The sequence below is a fragment of the Tachysurus fulvidraco genome, chromosome 22, assembly GCF_022655615.1.
Source record: "Tachysurus fulvidraco isolate hzauxx_2018 chromosome 22, HZAU_PFXX_2.0, whole genome shotgun sequence".
In the NCBI taxonomy this organism is placed as follows: domain Eukaryota; kingdom Metazoa; phylum Chordata; class Actinopteri; order Siluriformes; family Bagridae; genus Tachysurus; species Tachysurus fulvidraco.
In genome coordinates, this window is record NC_062539.1 from 17,888,041 (window position 1) to 17,913,183 (window position 25,143).

General features: G+C 38.6%; 1 protein-coding gene across 16 annotated transcripts in view; it reads right to left on the reverse strand.

Moving 5' to 3' along the window:
* Positions 1-56: 56 nt before the first annotated feature.
* The window catches only part of elna (elastin a), a 56,097-nt gene continuing 31,010 nt past the window's right edge, over positions 57-25,143 (reverse strand). For 4 of the 16 annotated variants that reach the window (XM_027162147.2, XM_027162143.2, XM_027162140.2 and 1 more), the window contains 41 exons: positions 23,502-23,576; positions 22,305-22,340; positions 22,105-22,188; positions 21,885-21,935; positions 21,501-21,668; positions 21,152-21,196; positions 20,964-21,074; positions 20,725-20,772; positions 20,167-20,262; positions 20,028-20,078; positions 19,709-19,747; positions 19,379-19,459; positions 18,460-18,498; positions 17,928-18,011; positions 17,739-17,777; positions 17,566-17,625; positions 17,431-17,463; positions 16,642-16,749; positions 16,498-16,530; positions 15,678-15,725; positions 15,345-15,416; positions 14,956-14,988; positions 14,732-14,812; positions 14,349-14,381; positions 14,148-14,228; positions 13,534-13,566; positions 13,284-13,397; positions 13,151-13,192; positions 12,464-12,505; positions 12,018-12,038; positions 11,214-11,243; positions 11,111-11,128; positions 10,883-10,918; positions 10,784-10,807; positions 10,320-10,388; positions 8,623-8,688; positions 8,135-8,167; positions 7,372-7,419; positions 3,422-3,454; positions 3,237-3,290; positions 57-1,957 (listed from right to left, as the gene is read on the reverse strand). In XM_027162147.2, the coding sequence (XP_027017948.2) occupies positions 1,911-1,957; positions 3,237-3,290; positions 3,422-3,454; positions 7,372-7,419; positions 8,135-8,167; positions 8,623-8,688; positions 10,320-10,388; positions 10,784-10,807; positions 10,883-10,918; positions 11,111-11,128; positions 11,214-11,243; positions 12,018-12,038; positions 12,464-12,505; positions 13,151-13,192; positions 13,284-13,397; positions 13,534-13,566; positions 14,148-14,228; positions 14,349-14,381; positions 14,732-14,812; positions 14,956-14,988; positions 15,345-15,416; positions 15,678-15,725; positions 16,498-16,530; positions 16,642-16,749; positions 17,431-17,463; positions 17,566-17,625; positions 17,739-17,777; positions 17,928-18,011; positions 18,460-18,498; positions 19,379-19,459; positions 19,709-19,747; positions 20,028-20,078; positions 20,167-20,262; positions 20,725-20,772; positions 20,964-21,074; positions 21,152-21,196; positions 21,501-21,668; positions 21,885-21,935; positions 22,105-22,188; positions 22,305-22,340; positions 23,502-23,576 (2,339 nt within the window). In that variant the 3' untranslated portion in view covers positions 57-1,910. The remainder of the gene's footprint in view (positions 1,958-3,236; positions 3,291-3,421; positions 3,455-7,371; positions 7,420-8,134; positions 8,168-8,622; positions 8,689-10,319; positions 10,389-10,783; positions 10,808-10,882; positions 10,919-11,110; positions 11,129-11,213; positions 11,244-12,017; positions 12,039-12,463; positions 12,506-13,150; positions 13,193-13,283; positions 13,398-13,533; positions 13,567-14,147; positions 14,229-14,348; positions 14,382-14,731; positions 14,813-14,955; positions 14,989-15,344; positions 15,417-15,677; positions 15,726-16,497; positions 16,531-16,641; positions 16,750-17,430; positions 17,464-17,565; positions 17,626-17,738; positions 17,778-17,927; positions 18,012-18,459; positions 18,499-19,378; positions 19,460-19,708; positions 19,748-20,027; positions 20,079-20,166; positions 20,263-20,724; positions 20,773-20,963; positions 21,075-21,151; positions 21,197-21,500; positions 21,669-21,884; positions 21,936-22,104; positions 22,189-22,304; positions 22,341-23,501; positions 23,577-25,143) is intronic. The other 12 variants (XM_047806377.1, XM_047806380.1, XM_027162137.2 and 9 more) reach the window with 12 other exon arrangements.

Consider the following 25,143-nt stretch of genomic DNA (forward strand, 5'->3'; position numbering starts at 1 on the left):
TCTATAAGGTGCAAAATATAGGATTAATGACTATTAATGAAATAATACTAGAACACTTTTTTTTTCGTTTCAGAACGGTTTTATTTCATTTTCACTAAAGCAGTAAAAAGGCCCAGATTTCCTGGAACGAGTCATATGTGCGCCGTGGGAAAAAGTGCAATAGCCCCATCTCTTTTTTTTTTCAATTAGACGCAAACGCCACGGCACATTAGACATATATGACCCCAGACAGGTCAAATACAGCACCAGGTTAGAAAAACACATTTCGGATGAACTTGAAACAGTACATGTTCCCAATGACATGAAATATTAATCAATAAGAAGAACTAATTTAATATTAGATGGGTAATACACTGGCTAGTGACGCTTATTAAGAGAAGCTTAGTCAATTAAAACAAAATACAGACACCAGGGATTATCACAGACACACATACAACAGACTCACACACACACACACACACACACACGCACACACAATTACACAAACACACACGCTTTAACTCGCAGACACGCAGCTCACATCTTTAAAAACAATCTTATACAGTATTACAGATTTCCACAGTGACTAAAATGCATAAGCTACTGAAAGCAAAACAAAACAGAAAACAATATTTTGGTATCATGTGTACAAACTCGGTAATAATGTCAAGGTCAAGGTCAAGTTCACATGGTGCAAATGAAACAACAACAAAGCAAATTAACCTGCAGTTACATGAGCCTTCATACTGTATGTATATGATATATAAGAGCACATTCTTTGAATATAAAGGGGATAAACGTCTGTACTGTAGATCATGTCATGAAGCACCAATTCCTGCATGTTTAAGGAATGTTTAAAATGTCATTTCAGGTTCAAAATTAGTCGAGTGTAAAAACGGCACGATTATTTCTCTTTTTGTAAATTCTTCAACTTTCACGCTTGCATCCTTAGCAAACAGAATCTTAGCAGGTCGGCACCTCGTATATAACACGATGAGCAATAAGACGAAACGACGGATCTTATCGGATACCAGACGAGGCTTTTCAACACTTTTCAGATAGCATTAGGTCTTTTGCAGGACTGTTTCATAGATGAGATAAAATATCCACAATACAGCCTCGATCGTCTCCACCGTGATTCAACCGCTGATGGTTTTATATCCAGAATTGATTCAGGATTTAGACCTGTTTTTAGAGCAGGATTAACTCTAAACAGTGTAGATGAAATACCAGCGTACTGTACGTTCCCCCGCAGTCACATTCTGTAGGTTACTTCATGACCATTCGTTGGAATTATGATTGAAATAAACTCCCAACCCAAAAGCCGATAGAGACAAATATCCGATATAGTTTTGGAAAGGTTTACAAAAAATACCACTGACGTTTTGTTTGAACGTTTGGTTGTAGCACATGCGGCATAAAAATGCAGCACGACCATTTTTTTATTATTTAGGCACAAAATTCCATCACTTATAAATACGAACAAACTCCTGTTTGTAATAGACTTTAGGTATCTAATGCAAAAATGATAAACCGACCCTGTTAAACAATCTGCTTTCAACCATTGCTGGCACCATTAAGGGAAATATCATGGATTTTATCTTTCGAAATCTTAAGAGAAAAAAAGAAATAACTGCCTTAATGTCTACAAATGACAAATAATGAACCTGAAACTGGGTATTGGTTTGTAGACTTGGTGTCCATATCTACATAAAGAGACATCAGCAACATGTTGGAATGTGCCACATGAACAGCTGGAATGTTCATCCTTTTTTCCTCAGCTTCTCTCGAGAAAAAAAAAAACATATCCTGTAGGTATAAAACAAATTTTGTACATGATAGGATTGTTTTTTTGCATATCAAATGTACATTCTGGATCATGCAGTAGCACCATTGTTTCTTGAGGTCATTTCACGTCCCAAGAGAATGTTTTATTTTCTCCTCCTGCCGCAGTATTTGCCTTGGCACCCTGCGCCGCCTGGGAAAGACACTAAAATGAATAAAACTGCACCACAATGTCACTTCTTTTCCTTTCTTTTCTTTTTGTCTCACATTTTTAAAATAGTAGGATTAATCTACAGCCTCATCTATTAGTTCGTTTGTGTTCTTTATTTCTTACTTGTCTAGAAACAGTATTTTAATCATTCTGATTGTAATCTTACCACCGCTTAATCTTGTAAATGTGGTTATGTGAATTCTTGTTGAACTTTCAGACATACAGGTTGTGACATGTGACGCTGTATTTGCAATAACTTCCACCGTCTGTGTCTATGGACTGCACCGATTCTATATGAAACGAAACCTGGACTTGAGTGGAGTCTTATTTTACATCACATTTAACACCTTTCTTCTTGTAGAACCTGGAGAACGAGCTCAGATATCAGACGTCATGGACTGGCATGGATCTAAGCTTCACTGATCTGATACTGTCTCCATCCAGTGAGAGGTGTAGCACAGTATAGTGTGTGCTCTAAGACACTCTTTAGTGGTGTAGTGAGCAGTTAAGGGACCACCTCATGTTGCACTCAAATGCCCACCAAAGGTCTGAAGGAACTTTCATTCATTCATTCATTCATTCATTCATTCATTTTCTACCGCTTATCCGAACTACCTCGAGTCACGGGGAGCCTGTGCCTATCTCAGGCGTCATCGGGCATCGAGGCAGGATACACCCTGGACGGAGTGCCAACCCATCGCAGGGCACACACACACACACTCTCATTCACTCACACACTCACACACTATGGACAATTTCCCAGAGATGCCAATCAACCTACCATGCATGTCTTTGGACCGGGCGAGGAAACTGAGGTACCCGGAGGAAACCCCCGAGGCACGGGGAGAACATGCAAACTCCACACATACAAGGTGGAGGTGGGAATCGAACCTCCAACCCTGGCGGTGTGAGGTGAACGTGCTAACCACTAAGCCAACATGCTTAGCCATCGTCACCAATCGAATTAGAAGCATGGTGTCAATCAACACAACATCTTCCTGGGGATCAGCTGCAATAAATGCAGAGTTCAGTTTCTAAAACACCGCTCGATCAAGTCCGCATTAAATACTTGGGCACCAAAGATCTGGGGGTAGTGTTTCATCTGTTGGGGCTACACCTGACAACGCAGTAACCACATCATTCTCACTAGCTAGCTTTCATTTACATGGTTAGGAAAAGTGAAGGTAAATTTGTTTTTTACCTTTTTTTATGGTGAAATTTGTGTTAGTCATTAATAGGAATAATAACACAAGCAACATACCTCTGTAGCCTCCACCCAGGAATCCTTGAAGTTGTCCATATTTGGCAGCTTTAGCTAAAAAAAGAGAAAGAAGTGAAAGAAATCTTAAATTCTCGCTTTCGTTGAAATGTTGTTTATTTTATTGCTGCCATAATTTAATCTCATTATCGCACAACACGCTGCTAACAAAGTAAAATGTGACCTACCTTGTTGAGGTGACAACCCGGCCCCATATCCTCCTAAAACACAGAAATGATCCTATAATTATTAGATTATTGGTAGAGAATATAATATTACACTAGACATAATGACATATGTGTCAGTGCTAAGATCTAGGGGGCAGTTGTGGCTCAACTAGTTAAGGCGCTGGGTTGTTGATCGGAGGATTGGGGTTCAAGGCCCAGCACAGCCAAGCTGCCACTGCTGGGCCCTTGAGCAAGGCCCTCAACCCTCCTTGTATAATAGCTGCCCCTTCACTCTGAGCCCAACCTCCTCAGTTGGGGTATGTGAAGAAAATAATTCCGCTGTGCTGTAATGTATATGTGGCGATAATAAAGGCTTCTATGCCCTGTTCAATTTAACGAACCGGCTAATCATGGGCATCTGTGAGCTCAGGTATGTAGAAGAGGGCAGGTAGTGCTTTGCCCTAAATGTTTTATTCTTGCATGTGATGCAGCATGAGCCGTAGTTTGAAATGTCGTGGTGGATGGAATCCTTCTGTAAGACCGTAGGCTCGATTTCTACCTCATACGTCCAGTTTGTTTCGAAAGCTACACTAGAAGCATATCACAGAACTACACATCGACTGAACCTTTACACCACCAACCATCTAAACATCTATAGATCTAAACATCTATGTGTTGACTGGTGAACGTTGTTATTATATAATAGTCCAGTCATTTTAATGGATTTAAATAAAAGCACAAGGTCGCACTGATTGAAATGACTTTGTATAAAACGGCACTAAAAATTCCATCTATTCGTCCTCTATAGTACTGATTTTATTAAGCCGCGGGGGACCTGGAGCCTATCCCAGAAAACTCTGGGCATAAGGCGGGGCAGACACTTGGCAAGATGCCAGTCTAACACAGAGTGCAATCACACACACACACACACACACACACACACACACACACACACACACACACACACACACACGACAATTTAGAGATGCCAATCAGATTACAGTGCATGTTTTTGGACTGTAGTACCCAGAGAAGCCTCAGATGTACTGTATGGGGAGAACATGTATACTGTACACCACACACAGAGGCAGGAATCAAACCTCCAACTCTGGAGGTGTGAAGGAAATGTTCTAACCACAAAGCTACAGTAACATGTCCTCCACACTACAGACTGTACTGACTAAACGTTTGATTGAGTTAATTCGATCGTGTGCATACAAGCCAAATGAGCAGGAAATAACCTTCTCCTGTTTCAGTAACATTAGTGAAGAACTAATTCTACACTAAACCCTTACATATGTTTTACTTTCTTTAGCAGATGATATTAAATACATTTACCACAAAGCTACTGGAAAGCTATTATTTTCAATCTCTTCTTAATGCTAAGCAGTGTATTATACTTGACTACAAGTCAACATGCATGAGTTTCTGTTTAATGGAAATAAGCAGGAATTTATTTGAAGATACAAACATTAAGCTGAATGCTGAGTCATAAAGCATATAATAACAATAGACAAATGCTTGTATAATATCAGACCAGTGTGAGGTTTCACAGTCGGTAATCATGACTGTCATCTGGTGCAAATTCATTCAGTTTGCATGATATTTGCATCAAGACCTGGTATGATTTTACATTGCAAATAGCGAACGTCTATCAAACTCCAGCAGGATTCGGTTATTAATAGGTCGAGAAACGTGTTTCGGATCATCAGCATCTTCATGCAGGTAAGAAGTGAAGTTCAGGATAAGTAAAAAAAAAACAAACAGAAAAAACAAAGCATATGTGGATAAAAAACAAAAAAGTGTCCCAGGAGTTAAAATATAACCCCTCATTTACTGTGAGGTCTCATATTAATGCATATGTAAGCCAAATACACGCTGAGCTAATATATCTGAGAAAGATATGAAACATGGGACTTATTTTTGCTTTTTATACGGAGCAGAGAAACGTTTTTTGAGTTCATTTGTTTTGTCATTGCTGCAATGTTTGCTGGTAAGTTGATGTGTCCTAAAAAAAGCCTGACATTGTGAACAGAAAGAGAAAGAAGCTGAGACGTGATCTCTATTCCACGAGTCTGTAAAATACTAAAATACTATCTCAGCTTCTGCTCTTGCACACGATCCTAAAGAGCAGACCGTCATCTCTTATTCTGTTCAGGTCATAAGGACTTAAAATTTGGTCCATCTTGAGCTTTAAATGTACAATTCTATACAATTTTCTGCAGATTGTCATTTAAAGCAGCAGAGACAGAGTTTAGTCTCGTCCTGGTGCTACAAGGCTGTAATTACTGACGGCTGAAACGTTTCCGTGGACACGCGATATAATCTCGTACAAAACATTCGTTTATTTACGTTTTCATATCGAGTTCATTCTTCATGAGAACAGTTCAGCTGTAGTATGATTTAATCTACAGCTTGTGTTTCGGTCAGTAATCTGTTTCTTTCTCTTTCCGTGCGCTACGTCACTGAGCCAATGTCAGGCTTTCTGTCATTACCTGTCATCTCGCAATACTGCCACAGTCCCAGTCCTACTCCGGAACAAGGGTAAATGTGCTCAGTTTTAAATGTATACCAAAGGGGTGAGAGAGACGTGTCACATGTAACGCTGATGAATATCTACAGTAAGAACATCAGCCTACCGTCGTATCTTACGTACCAGGACATAAATAACCCAAAGGTTACGAGAAAAAAATATTTTTTGTTCGTATCTTGTTCTTAGAAATGGCTCATGCATGGCTGTAGGATGTAGAATATAGTAAACACTGTGCACCACATCCTCTTTTAATATAACATAATCCTGCATTGTCTTAATGTTCATAAAGTGAAAAAACAGTCCAGGAATCAATTCGTTGAAATTTTTTTGTTTGACTGTTACAGCCAGAAATGCTTGATTTTGCTGCAGCTTATTTATTTATTTATTTATTTATTTTTGTTTGTTTGTTTGTTTTTATTTCTGTTTATTTATTTATTTTTTATTATTTTTTTATCTCTATTTTTTATTTATTTATTTATTTATCGTTTATTATTTATATTTATTTATCTAGTTATTTATTTATTTACTTACTTTTTTATTTATTAATTACTTTATTTATTTGTTTATTTATTTATTTATTTATTTATTCTTTAAATTTGATTTGATTCAAGAAGCTTAAGTGTTGTGTTGCAGTTTTAAAAGTTGTGTATAATGCCACAAAACCGTGTTACCTAACGAAGGTCACGATGGTTGTCTATTTTAAGCAGCTTTTGTTTAAGAACAAAAACATGAATTAATACTAAAAATGTTTTTTTTGGAGTGATGGAATGTTTCGTATGTGAATTTTGAGCCATTTTGTTTATAACATTGTAAAAACTGACAACAGCTGAAATTATTCCTGTCTTTATTTGTATCTGTTTATAAAATCTTATCTATCATCTATTACTCTGAGTAAAGTATTCAGTTACATCCCTTCTGTTTGTGGTGCATTTCTATAACCACGATGTTCCCTAATATTACGATATCACATTCGACTTCTGCCGTATTGTGTATCTTTGAAGAAAAAAACTATTCGTTTGGACCTCACATTCATCATATTCTTATCATATTTTTGTCTACAGTAAGATCTTCATGGTCAAATCCTCATGGAGAAGAAGTCACCGTGCTACAAACCAGGCTACAGAGTCTGATGAATGGAGATGTTCTCCTCCTAGTGCACCATGTTGTCATTGATCTCTAGCTTACGGTCCCATCTCTTATTTATTCAATTTATAAGGTGACTGAACAATAAATAACAAACCCAAATCACACCATTGTTCTGTTATACGTTTATCAGTAATTAAGAGATAATTAATCCGCTCCTTCTGACCAGTCAGATTCATGAATTCAACCGAATCATACAATAATAATAATAATCCTATAATAATAATAATATTAATTCCTCACTGCATTGTGACTTACAAATAAAGTACAAATAAAATAGTGCTGATTTTCGTACCTGGATAAGCCTGTGGATATCCTCCATAAGGTCCTGGAGCGACTGCGCCTGTTATCAGGGAAGATTTATATGGATTTAAACATTACAGCGCTACGTCTACATTCTCTAATGATCTATATCAGATATATAAAATATGGGAAAATGAAATGGAGAATTTCAAATATATCAGTATTCAGTATTTTAGCATATACTGTATAACATGTTTACGTGGAGCGCAATAAATGTGGGTAATAAACAGGTTAATGTAGCGTGAAAAAGAAAATGAGTATTTATTTATTTATTTATTTATTTATTTATTTATTTATTTATTTATTTATTTATTTATTAACAGCTTGCCATGTTTGTTGACTTCACAACGACTGCACAATATTTACAACCGGATCGTTTATTTATCAAATTTAATCGTAGATGAAATTAATAAAAATGATGTTAATATCAATAAATTATCTATTTTTTACCATTAAACAAGAGATGTTCAGCACTGAATGTTTTTTATGTCTGAGATAAAATAATCCATCTGTTTATGCTGACTAAAATGTCCTTTGCTCTAAAAAATAACGCTGAACCGTATGCAGGTCGTCTCACTAAGCTGAACAGACCGAATCAGACGAACACCGAGCATCAGGCTGAGTATCTTTCCACACATATTTATTGTTTTATATATATATATATAAGTTCGGTCTCCAGGTTCGTATGCACACTATGTGGTGTATGTACTGTACATTATATGCACCGATTGTGAGTTTTGCTGAACATTTCTCACCTTGCTGATATCCGGTGCCCAATGAGCCGTAGCCTGATGAGATTATATAGAAAGCCGTTAGAACACTGGACAGATTTTCAGTAAAGCTTCCACAGTAAAAGGATTCATTTCCTCACCAGAGATTTTTTTATCACCACAGAGGATCTGAGTGTGCATAAACTAGTGCTTAATTTAGCAAAGACCGTTAGGAACTAAGCTTCGTCCGGTAAAGGCCTTCCACAGGGAGTTATTATCAGACATTTCCTCCTTTTTCGTTTGAACTTCTTATAGCCTACAAACAGCGAGAAGCGAGATCTAGAGCAGAATTACCATAGCGATGTTCTCTGTGTCTGCACGCCGTGGCACATTGCTGAGTTTATTCATGATTAACCTCAGAGCCTAAGACCCGAGCTTTGGTTCGGCCTTGCATTTTAGCTTCAGGGTTGTCCATGTATGTGGACACCAGGTCGTAGGAGGTTAAATATAATCTCAATGAGCTGAAGATCTACCTGGTTTGAATGGTTTCCCACCAGCTCCACTTGGTCCAAGGCCAACACCAGAAGGATAATTAACACCTGAAAAAGAACCATTAAAATGACTCGGTTTCTAAAACAAAATAAAAATACTATTTCTTTACTGCTTCTGACTTCACTTCAGATGTCTGAGTGACGTAGAAGCTCGGCAGATCTTACAGCATATTAAACAGACAAAGCAATTACGGAGGAAATGATGATTAGGTCAGAGATTTGGGGAAAGAACAGAACAGAAAAGTTCCAATAGAGAAAACTAAATGGTGTCGGTGGCATTTCCTGGATAACGGTTTGATTCGTTTGGTTTGTTCAACACAAGCTTCAGGATAATTTCCTGACGTTACACAAACATCTGAGCCGTTATAAGCTGTAATGTTCATGGTAATACTTTTACTTATACGAATGTGGATATCTGTTGGTCAGGAGGAGACACACACACACACAGAGACTTACACGTGCAGACACACACACACAGACACACACACAGACACAGACACACACACACACACACACACACACACACACACACACTCACACGTGCAGACACACACACACACACACACACACACACACACAAACACACACACACAGACTTACACGTGCAGACACACAAACACACACACACACACACACACACACACAAACACACACACAGAGACTCACACGTGCAGACACACACACACACACAGACACACAAACACACACACACACAGAGACTCACACGTGCAGACACACACACACTCAGACACACATGCACACAGACACAGACACATGCACACACATACACACACACAAACAGAGACTCACACGTGCAGACACACACACACACACATACACACAGACACATGCACACAAAGACACACGCACACACATACCCACACAGACATGCACACACAGACACACACACAGAGACACACACATACACAGACACATGCACACACACACAGACACACGCACATACATACACACACACACACAAACACACACACAGAGACTCACACGTGCAGACACACACACACATACACACAAACACACACACACATATACACACAGACACACACACACAGACACACACGCACCCACACACAGACACAGACACACACACACACACACACACACACAAACACACACACACACACACCCACAGAGACTCACATGTGTAGACACACACACACAGACACACGCACACACATACCCACACAGACATGCACACACAAACACACACACACAGAGACACACACACAGACAAATACACACACACACACAGACACATACACACGTACACACACACAGATACACACAATCCCTAGCAGAACACTTGGCACCTTCTTCATCAGTTTTAAACACACACACTTTCAGTCATTAGACACAGAGTCAGTGTGACGCAGCGCTCACTGAACTTACTAACAATTTTTTTGGCCCATTGATTTCTACAATTTTTTTTTACTCTAATTTTGTATTCTTGTCTTAGCTGCTTTTCTATGAACCTGTTCCCGGGTCTGTATGAGTCGTGGTGGTGTCTGACTTCTTACTGATATTAAACAGCATCACGGTAGAAAAAGGATGTAATTGCACCTCAGGGGAAAAGTGCATTAAGCTAAACCCTGAACACGACCGTTTAGGATACAGATCACTTTACTGATCTTTCTCTTTTTGGCCTTTATACATTGTTATACCTGGCGCTGTAATTGGTCTGGCTCCTGGGAGAACTCCGAATCCTCCTTGAGCGACACCACGATAAGGACCTAAGTGAGAAGAAACCCTATTTAACCATTTTGCCCTGTTGGGGCAAAAAACGTGTTTATTTTTCCTAATTGCTCTAAAACAAAGTTTGGAAATTGACATTTTCAGAGTATTTTATATTTTATTATAAATTAAATTAGTGGCTTTTCTAAACATAACGTCTTTTCTTACTTGTTTACAATCTATAAATATACGTAAGCAAAGCTGATTTTGTATTTTTTTAAAATATATTTATATTTATATTTATATATATTTTTAAATAAACTTTATCGACACGATCCTGCAAAATCAGAAGAGTTAATCTGGGTAAATGGGGAAATCCACTGAAATTCATTCCGACACGTGAACTCACTCTGTTCTGAAATATATATATATATAAAATAAAACAAACACTCACCATATCCACCATACGGTATTGGACCTGCAAAAAATGCACAATGTCTTAAATGTGTGGGTTAAAAATTAGAAAATTTCTTATGTAAAAGAAAACACTAACCTGCGCCAGCGGTCTTTGGAGGTTTAGGAATTGCACCTGAAGAAACATTTAAGTTTAGGTCAAGACATTACAATAATAAATTTAAAGACGTTACATTTTTAGAGCATTAAATTTTTTAAAATAAATATCTTTTAATCGATATTCTAAAAAATACAATAAAAATTAATAAAATGAAATTAAATACAGTGCCCTCTAGTGGACACATATTGATCCTGTCGATGCACTTACCACCAGGCTGCACTCCAGCTGTTTAAAACAAAAAAAGCTTAGTTAAATCAGGCACAATAAATAGTCAGTGGTCAATTCCTAATATACAGAGAGAACTACTTACTGCCAGTGGGGGTCTTTATACCTACACCACCTAAAAAAAAGTCCCCAAAAAGCAGTGTACATTATTATACACACAGGATGCACATGACTCCTGAATACTGAATATATAGATGCACAGATTTACATGGACAATTCGAGTATTTCTCCACTCGAGTATTCTCCTTTGAGAAAAAAACAACAAAACAAATCCAAAGAACCTTTTTTTCAATAGAAATATATTTATATACTGTTATAGTTCATGTAAATCTGAGTGTCTACTGTATATATTTTATATTATACTGTTTAGGTTCTTTATTGCCCTAAGACACAATAATCAGCACACACAAAATGTTAAACATACACAGTGCGCACACATACACACACATACTATAAATACACACAGATTACAGATAAAACACAATGCCACTGTGTGTATCTGTGTTTATTCAGTCCTCACATCCCCTAGAAGTCCATAAAGACTCCATCAATGTTACTACTGTACATATAACATTCAACATACTGCAGATCATATCCTTTATATATATATATATATATATATATATATATATATATATATATATATATATATATATATATATATATATAATTCTTAGCTCATCTATTCATCCTATTTTTAATGTACTTTTCTAAACATGATTGATATTTATATTATTATAATGATTATTGTAGCATTTATTCTATTATAAATGTCTTTATTTGGTAGTTATGTGGATGTTTCTATCAGCTTTACAGTGGCGACGAACAAGCTAGATATTTTTACACATAATCCTTAATACAAAAACTCCATTCAGAATAAAATAAATACCTTGAGGTATTTCTCCTGTGCCTGCAAAACAAAAAGCAGAAGAAAGGCTCTTAAAAGACACGTAGATACAACAAGAGAACATCAAGCGCCGCTAATCTACTTTATTCTAAGACTCTAACTACATCGTGTGAACGAGATGACGATATTGTGTCATATTTCTCTGATATTTCCCTCCTTTTTTCTGTTCTCTATAACAGACAAGACGTTCGTTTTAGGTCGACACTTATGTAAGACCCACAATCTGAGTAAATCCCCAAATTAATCGCACAGTCCTGTCATATAAAAGGTTTGCCAAAGTATTAATGAAAAGCATGCCGTGTCCACATCGAGCATGAGTTAGCTGCACGGTCTGCATGGTTAGTGCGAACGGAAGACAGAGACAGAGACATGTGAATAGAAGAGACATTTTTATAGAGAAAAGTTTCATGACACATAGGCGATCTTACTGGGCTTAGGAGGCTTGCCAGTTTCAACGCTAGCCGTCGGTCCTGTCAAGAAACAACAGGTTCCACCTTCAACCCTTGCTTTTTTTTTAAAGAAATGCAATAAAGAGGTGACTAGCTTGATAGCTGTTGACATAATCAGCATTGATATCAGCCACTGGCACTGCCATGAAATAGTAGCGTATTGGTGTGAATCAGCTACAAAGGGTCATTTTAGCGGTAACATGGCAAGTGAGAAATAGTAAAATAGCAAAGGTTTAGCACGCTAGCATTAAAAGACCTCTGATAAAGAGGCCAGTACAGGAAGAAGACATGATGATTCTGCTGCAGGTACAAATGTTTGCAGCCGATGTATATGTCAATGGACTCTCCAGGTCTCAGCGGTCACTCTTAAGAGAATAGCTAGCTAAAATTTTCCTGTGTAAACAGAACCAGAATAAAAGGTACCAAACATCACCATTCAAGGACTGAAGCCTCATAATGTAGCTCAATGTCTGACTGTAAATGCAACAAGAACTTTAGCTTCTATCTACACATTAGATCGTATCTCTTATACATTATTACCGAAGATACTATAATAGGTAAGAATTCAGAACTTTCAGCTATTCGGTATTCGGTCATCATTCTTTCAGATTAAAGAGTTAATAAAGAGAAAATAACTGTGAAATGTTCTATTGTTAAGTACCATACCTGGACCAACAGTTCCACCAGGGGGCAGAGTTGGGCCCTTTGCTTTACAAAAAAGAACAGATCCGGTCATTGACAGAACAGCAGTGCTGGGTAGTGTGTTCAATTAGATTAGAGGCAAATGTACTATAGGTACCTGGTTTTACTGGTAATCCAGTGCCACCTGGAACAACTAGTCCAGCTCCATCCGGCAAAACACCCACTCCAGGTCCCGCAACATCTGTTCCAGTAATGCCAGTATTCGGTACGCCTATGAGTGAGAAATAAGTTTATACAGATAACTTTTACCAACAATATTTTATTGCATGACAATAGATATGTAGTTTATAATCTACAGTGTTAGTCCACAAGCTGGGCCACGTGTCAGGGTGCATGAGCTGTCATACCAGGTTTAGGAGGTTTGACTCCACCGGGATATCCTGCAAATAATAAAATGCATTTCATCACCTGCATCCTTAAGCCAATGTCGTCATTTTTACAAAGTAAATAAAACCCCGAATTGTTTAAGCGTGAATTGGTAGGAACTGAATTACAATAAAACTGTGTCATAAAACTCGACTGTCATGGACACTCTCATGATGTCCGACATCGTCGTTTAGTCGTTTCTCTCACTTACAGTATATCACAGCAGTGTTGAATTCTCGAATCTGATTGGTCAGCGGGTATTAATTAATTTCCTCTTACAGAATGGGCTCTGGCCACAAGGTTAATGTCAATGCACTTGTTATAATAAGTAATTCTTTCTACAGAAATCGATCATTTATAGTAACACAGTATTGACTTGTAAAGACTAATAATGAACAGATTAAAAAATGTATTTGTAAAGAAACACGAGTCATCATTTTATTATATATAAATAATTATATTCGTTAGTATAATCGGTTAATTAAAGTTTGTACCTGACTCCCTGTGCCGTCAATAAAGAATTAGAACCGGCTATCGATTAGGAATTAGCAACTAAATGATAATTATTGTTTGAAACGTCAGTATCCTGATTTACCTCCAGTTCCAGGTAATGGTAATCCTCCAGTCCCAACTCCAGGCAATGGTGCCACTCCTGTTCCTATTACAGTTCCTGGACCTACAAGACAGCATTGTTTTAAGACTTTAAAATATGGTTACTAATTTTTTTAATATGACTTATTTCCTATTTTGGGGTATGTTAAAACAATAGTGTTTTTTTTTTTTTTTTTTTTTTTACCATATTTAGGAGGCTTAACTCCACCAGGATATACTGTAAAGAATAAAGATGAGTTTAGAATTAGTTCTTTAATAATTTGATGGCATGAACAGTTCCTTTAGTGTATCTCTGTATATATCTGTGTATCTCTGAAGGTTCACTGAAGCCAATGTGATTGAAAGGTCTAGAAGAAATAAATGAAGCAGCTTGTGCAAAAAGTACAAATCAGTGTAACATCAAACATCGTGTCAGCTTTTACAATTAACGTACGGTTAATAAGAATTGTAATTTTACAGCATGTCAACGATCACGGCCACAAAAACAGAGAACATTATTTACCGATTGTTCGTTTTCCTGTGATTCTAATAAATGTGTTATATTTCTTCGCTCCTATCATTATTTACCTCCGGTTCCAAATCCAGTCCCTGTTCCAGGTAACGGTAATCCGCCTGCTCCTGGTACGGTTCCTGTTCCTCCTGCAACTCCTAGAGAGATTTAAGGGTTATATAGCTTTGATATCTGTGATGACTAATTTTAAATGTAATGTCCAGAATGTCTTTTTATTTTTTTATCACGTATTACAGTATGAATTGTAAGATTATAAGAATATAATAACAGTAAATCTTACCATATTTTGGAGGCTTAACTCCACCAGGATATACTGTAAAGAAATAAGTCCTGATCGTCATTTATTTATTTATTTATTTTAATCACTTTACTTTTGTTTATACCGTGTAAGTGTTTTCTGCGGTAATTGGATCTCATGATCATTTTATTTCCATCGTTTTATCTGTAATTTCCTAAGCAGGCATAAATAAAATCTGGGGTCGTGTTTTTCTTCTGGACATTTCAACATCTAAGAATTTTTTAAATGACCCGAGTGACCCTTAAATATTTTTGCAATGATACACAAGAGATAATAAATTCTTAACAGAAAAATGTCCCATGAATTTGGTTTAATAATAGACTATTATTTATTTTATTTATTTTATTAGAATAATAATTCTAATGAATTACCTCCAGCTCCTGTGGCTGTTCCTGGGATTCCTCCTGTGCCTCCAACGACTCCTTGCACAGTACCAGCTCCTCCTGAAACAACCAGACAAGGTTCTGTCCCCAAATTCTATTATTTTATACATTACTTTTCAGACCTCAGAGCATTAGGGGATTAAATATGAGTGGAGTTTAAAGCTTTAAGAGATTTCAGGGTATGAGATTAATATTAACAAAGAGACACCGCAGTGGGTAAATGTTTATAATTGTATGCATTATTTATGTATGTATGTATACTTATAGCTGAATTGTTATAAACATACTGAACATGTGTGCATTAAAGATCATTGTGTTTACCTCCAGGTATCGGCACTCCACCAGGACCATAACCAAGAACACCTGAACCTGAGCAACACAAGAACATCAAGGCATCATCACTTTTACTTCATTTTCAGAGAGATTAAGCCTAGGGTTAGGATTAGGGTTAGAATTAGGGTTGGGGTCCACGGGTCCACGCCCGAGGGGATAGGGAATAGAGAGTGGAATTAGGGTTAGGATTAGGGTTAAGGTTAGGGTTAGGATTAGGGTTAGGATTAGGATTAGTGTTAGGGGAAATGACCAAGGCCCGGGTCCACGCCCAAGGGGATAGGGAATAGAGGGTGGAACTAGGGTTAGGATTAGGGTTAAGGTTAGGGTTAGGATTAGGGTTAAGGTTAGGATTAGGATTAGTGTTAGGGGAAATGACCAAGGCACGGGTCCACACCCAAGGGGATAGGGAATAGAGGGTGGAATTAGGGTTAGGATTAGGGTTAAGGTTAGGGTTAGGATTATGGTTAAGGTTAGGGTTAGGATTAGGATTAGGGGAAATGACCAATAACTGGGTCCAGGCCCGAGGGGATAGGGAATAGTGGGTGGAATTAGGGTTAGGATTAGGGTTAGGGTTAGGGTTAAGGTTAGGATTAGGGTTAGGGGAAATGACCAAGGCCCAGGTCCATGCCTGAGGGGATAGGGAATAGAGGGTGGAATTAGGGTTAGGATTAGGGTTAGGGTTAGGATTAGGGTTAGGGTTAACCTCAAGATCATGTCTGGAGGTGAATCACCATTGGAGAGTATAAAGAACAGAGTGTGAACATTAGAATAAGAATTTGTTTTGTTAATCCTGAATGAAAGTAATTACCATATTTGGGTGGTTTAACACCAGCAGGATATCCTAAACAACACACAGTAAACAAAGCCTTTGTTTCATTTCTTCTTCTTAAACAATTTATTTATGTATAGCAGCATTTTTATTTATTTTATCCAACTATGAAATAAAATGCACCTCCTGGTACACCACCTGGAACACCACCCGGTACACCACCTGGAACCCCACCTGGTACACCACCCGGTACACCACCTGGAACCCCACCTGGTACACCACCTGGAACACCTGTAAATGAAATAGGGTTTGTTTTGACTCATGACTGAAAAAGCTTTTACACAAGAGTGTAAAAATCTGTGTAGTTTAATATTTTGTTGTTTGATGAATTTGGATAGAGGAGCGGATATTTATAGTATACGTTATAAATGTAATCAATAACAAATGCATTATTCTGAAGTTTATATACTGTCCTGTATAAATACTGTAGTTAAAATAGTTTGTGTTGGTTTGCTTCTATCCAGCAGCAAAAACATTCATTCATTCATTCATTCATTCATCTTCTACCGCTTATCTGAACTTCTCGGGTCACGGGGAGCCTGTGCCTATCTCAGGCGTCATCGGGCATCGAGGCAGGATACACCCTGGACAGAGTGGCAACCCATCACAGGGCACACACACACACTCATTCACTCACACACTCACACACTACGGACAATTTTCCAGAGATGCCAATCAACCTACCATGCATGTCTTTGGACCGGGGGAGGAAACCGGAGTACCCGGAGGAAACCCCCGAGGCACGGGGAGAACATGCAAACTCCACACACACAAGGCGGAGGTGGGAATCGAACCCCCAACCCTGGAGGTGTGAGGTGAACGTGCTAACCACTAACCCACCGTGCCCCCAGCAGCAAAAACAATGTTATTTAGATTTTTGCTAATATTTGATAATAATTTTATAGTAAGTACCATATTTTGCAGCTTTTGCAGCAGCGTATCCCGCTAATAAGAAACAGACAATAATATTCAACTTAGTTGCTCACAGAGTTATGGCTCTTTGTCATATTTGTCATAATATAATACATAATAAAAGTCTGCTCTTACCTCCTTGGCCTCCTAAACCTGCTCCTCCTCCGAAACCACCAATACTAGTCCCACCGGCACCTGAGACCAAAGCCGCACTTCTGAATTTACTTAATTAGTGTAAATAAGCAAGTGCAATAAAATGATTCGATATGTTTCAAGGGAAAATGATATTTGAGCATTGATATTGTTACCGTATTTAGCTGCTGCTTTGGCTTGAGCAGGTGAGAGAACTGTAGAATGACAGAATGCATTTTCATGAGATTGTTTTTGTAAACGTTGATATCACTGCAGTAGGATGTAAAGCTATACCATCCATCTTTGCCATAATCTCAACTGTATCCTATGTTAGTCAGTTAAATGTCCTTCTCTTTCTCACACACCTCCTGTTCCGGGATAAATAGGTAATGGTAGACCTCCAGCTCCAACTCCACCTCCAACACCAGCTCCACCAGCAGCAGCAGCTCCTTAAAGGAAATGAATCAAGAATCAAATAAATAAACATTCTTATAAACACATTTATACCATAATATTGTTAATTGCTTAATTGCTATAATGTAAGTGAGGGACAGGAACTACGACTCTATGCAAAAGCTTCCAAAAGCTTCAACTTGTATTCCTTGCAATAGTTCTTAGTGGATTTTGAGCTCTGATTTAGATCATTGTCCCGATTCTCTAATCAGTCAATTCAGACCTAATGAGTTAAATAAGTTCTGTGGAAAAGCATCCAAACTTTTATATCTGTTACAATAACCATTTTTTGTGATGTCAGGTGACACCAGACCTAGACGTTCGGCTATAACTCGGTTTGTGAAAGTTCCATAAGAAAATTATCATCACATTCAGCTTCCAATTCGGTGTCTGGTCAGTTTTATCTATTTGTCTGCTTGTTGCTCATAAAGGAAGATGGATTACCGTATTTAGCAGCTTTGGCCTGAGCGGGTGTGAGACCTCCTGTGATGGAAGTGAAAGAGAGCTTCAGTACAATGTTGTCTGTGACCAGTTCTATTCTAAGAGCATTATACTGTATTATACAGTATAATGACTGAGTGGCTTCAGGTGACAGATATACTGTTATAAGGAAACAGATATACAGTAGATCTCTCTCTTATCTTTCAATCGCAGTAAAAGTATCTGGTGATCTGACTGTAGTTTGTGACTGTTCTTTTGTTTTGTGGAGTGGAGTGTTTTGTTTTAGGCTGACTCTGAGAATCCTGAGGCATCTAGAGATGTTCCAGCTCCGGTCAGACTCTGCGATACTAAAGATGAGATGTGAACTCCATGTGGTCTTTTACATCACAACATTTATCAGACTGTATATATATATATATATATAATCACACCCCCAGTGTCACCCAGATGAGGATGAGGTTATATAATCACACCCCCAGTGTCACCCAGATGAGGATGAGGTTCCCCTTTGAGTCTGGTTCCTCTCAAGGTTCCTTCCTTTTCCATCTAAGGGAATTTTTCCTCCCCACAGTCACCTGAGTCACCTCAGACTTGTTCATTGGGGATAAATACATACACATTTATATATATATAATATTAATCTGGAGTTTTGTATTATATTATTCTTCATATGAACCTTTTGTTCTATGTTCATGATCCGTAAAGCTGCTTTGAGACAACATTGATTTTAAAAAGCGCTTTACAAATAAAATTGAATTCGAATTGAATGGAGTGTCACTGCTTTGTAGATTTCTACACATTTTTCTCATTTTCTTTTAAATTCATTGCATCCATCCCTCTGCAAATGCTTGTGAAATAGTCGCTGTCGTCACTAATCCCCTGTCTGTCTGTCTGTCTGTCTGTCTGTCTTGTTCTCTCTCACCTGCTCCAGGGAAAACTCCTCCAGCCCCTGGTACACCACCACTACCACCCAAGCCAGTTCCAGCTCCACCTAAACCAGCTCCTTAAAGGAATTATACATAGTTTGTTATATTAAGTATACCGTATTCAATAGTTTACTGTACTAATAATAATAATGCTAAAATAATAGTTTATTATACTAGTTTATACTACAATAGTTAAATGACAACAGTTTTGCTGGCGTGAGATTGTATTAAAGCAACAAACATTCACTGATAGACAAATCTGAGCTGAATAACATTGTTTTTTTTTTTTTTTAACATTTTCTGTTGCTCAAATGAAGAAAGATTACCATATTTAGCTGCTTTGGCCTGCGCAGCTGTAAGACCTCCTGCAAGTGAAAATATGGAATATTAATTAATGAATGTCGTTAGTGGGATAGAGACTTTGTTAAAGGTGTACAACTTCTTTTATCGTCTCTTTTGTGGCCACTAGAAGGCAGTGTCAGCTACTAGAAACTCATCAGCCTTCCATCAGCTGTGGCCACACAGAGTCACTTATACCCAGTGTCATGATCTAACAAAACTCAACCCCATGTGTGAGTCTCTCTCTCTCTCTCTCTCTCTCTCTCTCTCTCTCTCTCGCTCTCTCTCTCTCTCTCCTGGAGTTACCTGCTCCAGGAAAGAATCCTCCAGTTCCGGGTACAAAGCCTCCTCCTGTACCTGTATATAGGGAATAGAAGAGTAATTAGTATAATGCTGAGACAATATTCCATAATACATAATTGGAAGGAGAATAGTTTTGACTTACCTCCTACACCAGGGTAAACACCAGCTCCCGGGACTCTACCTGGGACTCCACCTGGGACTCCACCTGCACCACCCAAAAATAACCCCGGTCCAGCACCTAGTGAAAAGTGCAACAGGAATAATTCAGGCCTAGTATCATGTGGTTGCAGTAGCAGGTGTGATTCGTTTGTAATATTATCATTTTATTAATGTTTAAAGCTACAGCTAAGAAACATGCGTTCTGACTAAGGGGACAAAAATACTCTATGTTTGGAGGTTCCTAAACTGCCACGTGTCACAAGTGACAATCTTGCCATATTAATTCACAATCAGTGCTGTTTTAAAGATGTTGCCTTGTATTATGAAGGGAATTAAGCTACACTATGTCTGGCAGGAGCTGGTGGTCTGTCAGGAGAGATGTCGGTCATTTTGGGAATTTAAGTGCCTTTGAGCCATCTGCTTGCCTCATATGAGTCTCTTTAACCTCTGGTGTGGAGCTATTCTGTTAAAACACTGAAGTTTATGCTAAACATTTTGGACAAGTTCCTGAGGAAAAAATATATCATTAAGTAATGATTACCATATTTAGCTGCTTTAGCCTGAGCAGGCGTGAGTCCTCCTGCACCTACTGAATGACACAACAAACACAAAATAGCTGGTTAGACTCACCAATGTTTCTTATATTGTGATAATATTAGATAATAAATCGGTCATGGTCATGGATTACAATTACTAAAGTTTGTTAGTGCTTCAAAGTGGTTATATGGTTAAGTAAAGTAAATGGTACTCAAGCAGGATTAGAAGATTCCATTATCTCACCTCCTGTTCCAGGGTAAACTGCTCCAGTTCCCACTCCACCTAAACCAGCACCAATCCCAGCTCCACCAAAACCAGCACCAGTTCCAGCTCCACCTAATCCAGCACCAGCACCTGATAAATCCATAAGATGAGCTCCAGTAACTCCGATATATTGTGCCGTATGTTAAAATGATTCATTTTATACTTACCATATTTAGCAGCCTTGGCTTGAGCTGGTGAAAGACCACCTACACCTGATCGAAAAGAAGGCGACGCCTTTATCATGTTTACATTATAATAGAGTGAAATTATTTTTATGCATATTACAATTTCTCAGGGAGTCAGAAATGATATGGTGCCCTCTGGAGTAGATTTAAGGTAAGTGCCATGTTTAAGAGCATAACAGTGGCGGCTTGGCTGGATTGGGACTTGTAGCCCTGAACTTATGATCAGTAACCCAGAGCGTTTATCTTCTGAACCATCACTGCCCCAAAATAACTATTTCAGGTTCATGCAGTGTAAGGTTCTCCCAAGTTTTTTAAGAATTAATATTTTTACCTCCAACACCTGGGTAAAACCCACCAGCTCCTGGTACACCTCCAGCCCCTCCTAAGCCAGCTCCAGGAAGACCTCCAGCCCCTCCTAAGCCAGCTCCAGGAAGACCTCCAGCCCCTCCTAAGCCAGCTCCAGGAAGACCTCCAGCCCCTCCTAACCCGGCTCCAAGGCCTAGAAGAAATGATGACTCTTAACCTTAACCCAACACAATATATCCTGTGAGCTACACCGAGACCACATTGCAGTGAGACCACACTGTTCAGACAGATAAAGCAAGACTACCAAGTATGAACAGCTCACAGCTCAAGCATTAAATTTGCTTCCCCAATCCCCATCAAATGTCAGAATGCAGTGCTATCAAGCTTTGAATTGAAAGTGAGACATTACCGTACTTAGCAGCTTTGGCCTGTGCAGCTGAGACCCCCAAGTTCCCCACACCTAAATACACAGAGGATAAATAAGCCAGTAACCATGCATTCTTAGCTTCATTCATTGCTTGAATGTGTTGTCGAACAGGAATCTGCAGCCAGTGATAGATAAACGTGGCATTATTCTTAGTGCAACCGCTGCATACTGTAACCATGCACTCTTTATGTTTATTACACACCAGTGCCAGTGGGGTAGCCTGGCTTTGTGCCAGCTCCTCCTTTGCCACCAGGTAATCCTGACCCTGTACCAAAGCCACCATAACCTGAAGCATAGCACGTGACAGTTAGGCAACATGCCGACATTTACAGTAATACATCGACGAGTAATTTACGAAAGAGTTTATGCATGCATGTACTATAGGAAGGAGTGCCACTATACCATATGGAACTTTGCCACCAGCATAAGGGGATCCACCTGTTAGAACAAAAGTTTATGTAAGAAAACTGAAGTCTTCCCTCGAGAATTGTGATGGACAACATTATCATGTCTACAGCATATTAGAACCACTGTACATGTGAAGTATACCATGATGCAGGATGTACTTTACTGTAACTTTGATAATAAGACATTTTTCCATAAGCGGTACACATTCAATGTTTATGATTTATGATGAGGTTAGTACTCATACGTTATATACTGCATTTTCTACAACTACAACAGGTTTGGCTTAAGATCATACTTTAGGCCTGAAGGTCAAAGGTTTAAAATCTCCAAGGAAAACCTGGAAGTGTGTAAAATTCGATGAGTACAGCATGCTCTCTGCAGCTGACTCCAATTAAAGCATGATCTAATCTTCCCAAACCTGGGAAACAAATAGTTCAAGCTGGTGTTACTCTTAAAAATCAGACATTTCCATCTCCAAACATAATCTTTTCATTTTAGATTATATTCTCTTTTGATATTCTCAAAATTGTGGTTTGGGATAAAAATACAATATGTTCAAGGAGACAATTAACACACCTAATAATAATAATAATACTGATTAATTGATTCCCAATCGTGTAATGTAATGTATGTACATACATTTTTTTTAAAAATTGCAAAAAGTATGCTGGAGATGCAAAAATCTATTTTTTTAATCCATTCGCAAACACGTTATTTTCTTGTTGATTAACAAGATATAGTTCTGATTTTGAGGCCTCGATCATGGACAGTCTAAATACTTCACCTATATCACCTAAGTTATGCCAACAGTATAACGGATTGTTACTCCGTCTCTGGGCATGTTGCTGGCCCCAAAAAGAGAACCTTATATTCGATAAAGTGCTACAGGTCAACGCACCATATATAACCATTGGATTGTGCCCATAGAAGTGCATGTAGTTGTGTCCGTAATGAGGCTGAAAATTTGTGAGCACTGAAGAATAACGTACTAGATTAGAGAAGGAACACCTTGATGTTACATGAAATATATAAGTAAAAAAATTCATTCGGCATTTGTGTTAAATATAGAAAAATATGAATAAACTTGCCATGAATAAAGCGATTGCTATCTGTATTGCCATGTGTCTCTTTACTGTGCTTGAATCGTGACAGTATATGGTGAGGATATTGAAGTCAATGTTAACATGATACCTGGGTTTTTTGGAGATTTGAGAGGGTATCCATGAAAGACGCCTGGTTGTAGCAGTCCTGGAACTCCACCAGCACCTGAAGTCAAGAGCAAAAGCCTGCTGTAAAATTTAGGCCGAGCTTAACGACATCGCACGTTTTGTTTCTGTTGTCAATAAAATCCCATAAAATATAAATAATATTAGGCTCATAAACCAGGAACAATTTTTATCTTTTATTTACAAGTCTAGTGTTCTTTTGGTTTATACGGTGTTGTGTTGTTCTTACCATTTAAAGTCACTAAGCCTCTTTAGTGAACACCTGACTCATGCCTGGATTTTGACCCTGTTTCTGGATTTTAGTTTTGGATTGTTTTCCTGGTTCTTTAATAAAGAAAACCTGCATCCAAGTCTGCCATCTGCCTGACCGAAGCCTTTGCTGATCATGGATGCACAGGTCTGCCTGAGCTCCAACAGACGTAAGTAGCTCAAGGCTGTTTCCTCTGAGAACAACAAGAACTTCTTAATTGCTCTCAGGGGAGATGCAGATGAATATGCACTTGAGTTCAGAATGCTTCATGCTGGCAGCAAATGGAACAAACCTGCACTCAAGGCTGCAGGAATCCCGAGTAAATAGCCATTAAGAACATAAGCAAACTGACATGTAAAGCACTATTCTGACCCTTCTATATGAACCACTGGGAAGCTACATCCTTGTTCTAAGTTTAAACCTGTTCACCATCTTAGGTACTCGGATAATTGTGGACACCAAGCACATTCATTCATTCATTCATTTTCTACCGCTTATCTGAACTTCTCAGGTCACGGGGAGCTTGTGCCTATCTCAGGCATCATCGGGCATCGAGGCAGGATACACCCTGGACGGAGTGCCAACCCATCACAGGGCACACACACTCTCATTCACACACACACACAACGGACAATTTTCCAGAGATGCCAATCAACCTACCATGCATGTCTTTGGACCGGGGGAGGAAACCGGAGTACAAGGAGGAAACCCCCGAGGCACTGGGAGAACATGCAAACTCCACACACATAAGGCGGAGGCGGGAATCGAACCCCCGACCCTGGAGGTGTGAGGCGAACGTGCTAACCGCTAAGCCACCGTGCCCCCCCACCAAGCACATAACAAAGGAAAACATTTGAACAAGTGTTCAGAAAAACTAAGACCAGGGATTTTGTCCCTCATCAACCCTAAGGTTGTGTATTTGGCATGTATACCTGATAGACCACTGAGGCACTCAAACAAAGATATATTTTTTCCTCACATCCTTCCTTAAAACAAGTGGACTTTTGACACTGTATCAATCCAATATCAATATCAATCTCCTTTGCCTCTCATCCCAGAAGGCCTTGAACAACTTGAGGACGCATGCAACCCTGAGCTCAGAATTACTCCATCAACATTCTTAAGGGTGATTAGAGAATATTTAACATCCCCTCTGGCTATTTTGAGTATTACTTAATGCCTTAAGAGTGCTCTAATACCCCTTTGTCTTTAAGGAATTAATTGTACTAGATACTGGGAATGTTTTCATGCTTTCTTTTGGAAAGCCATGTGAGGAACGTGCTAGCCAAACTTCTGAAGTATGTACTCCATGTGAAAGGAGAAAAATGTGAAATTCATGTGCCTCAGATCTCACTCC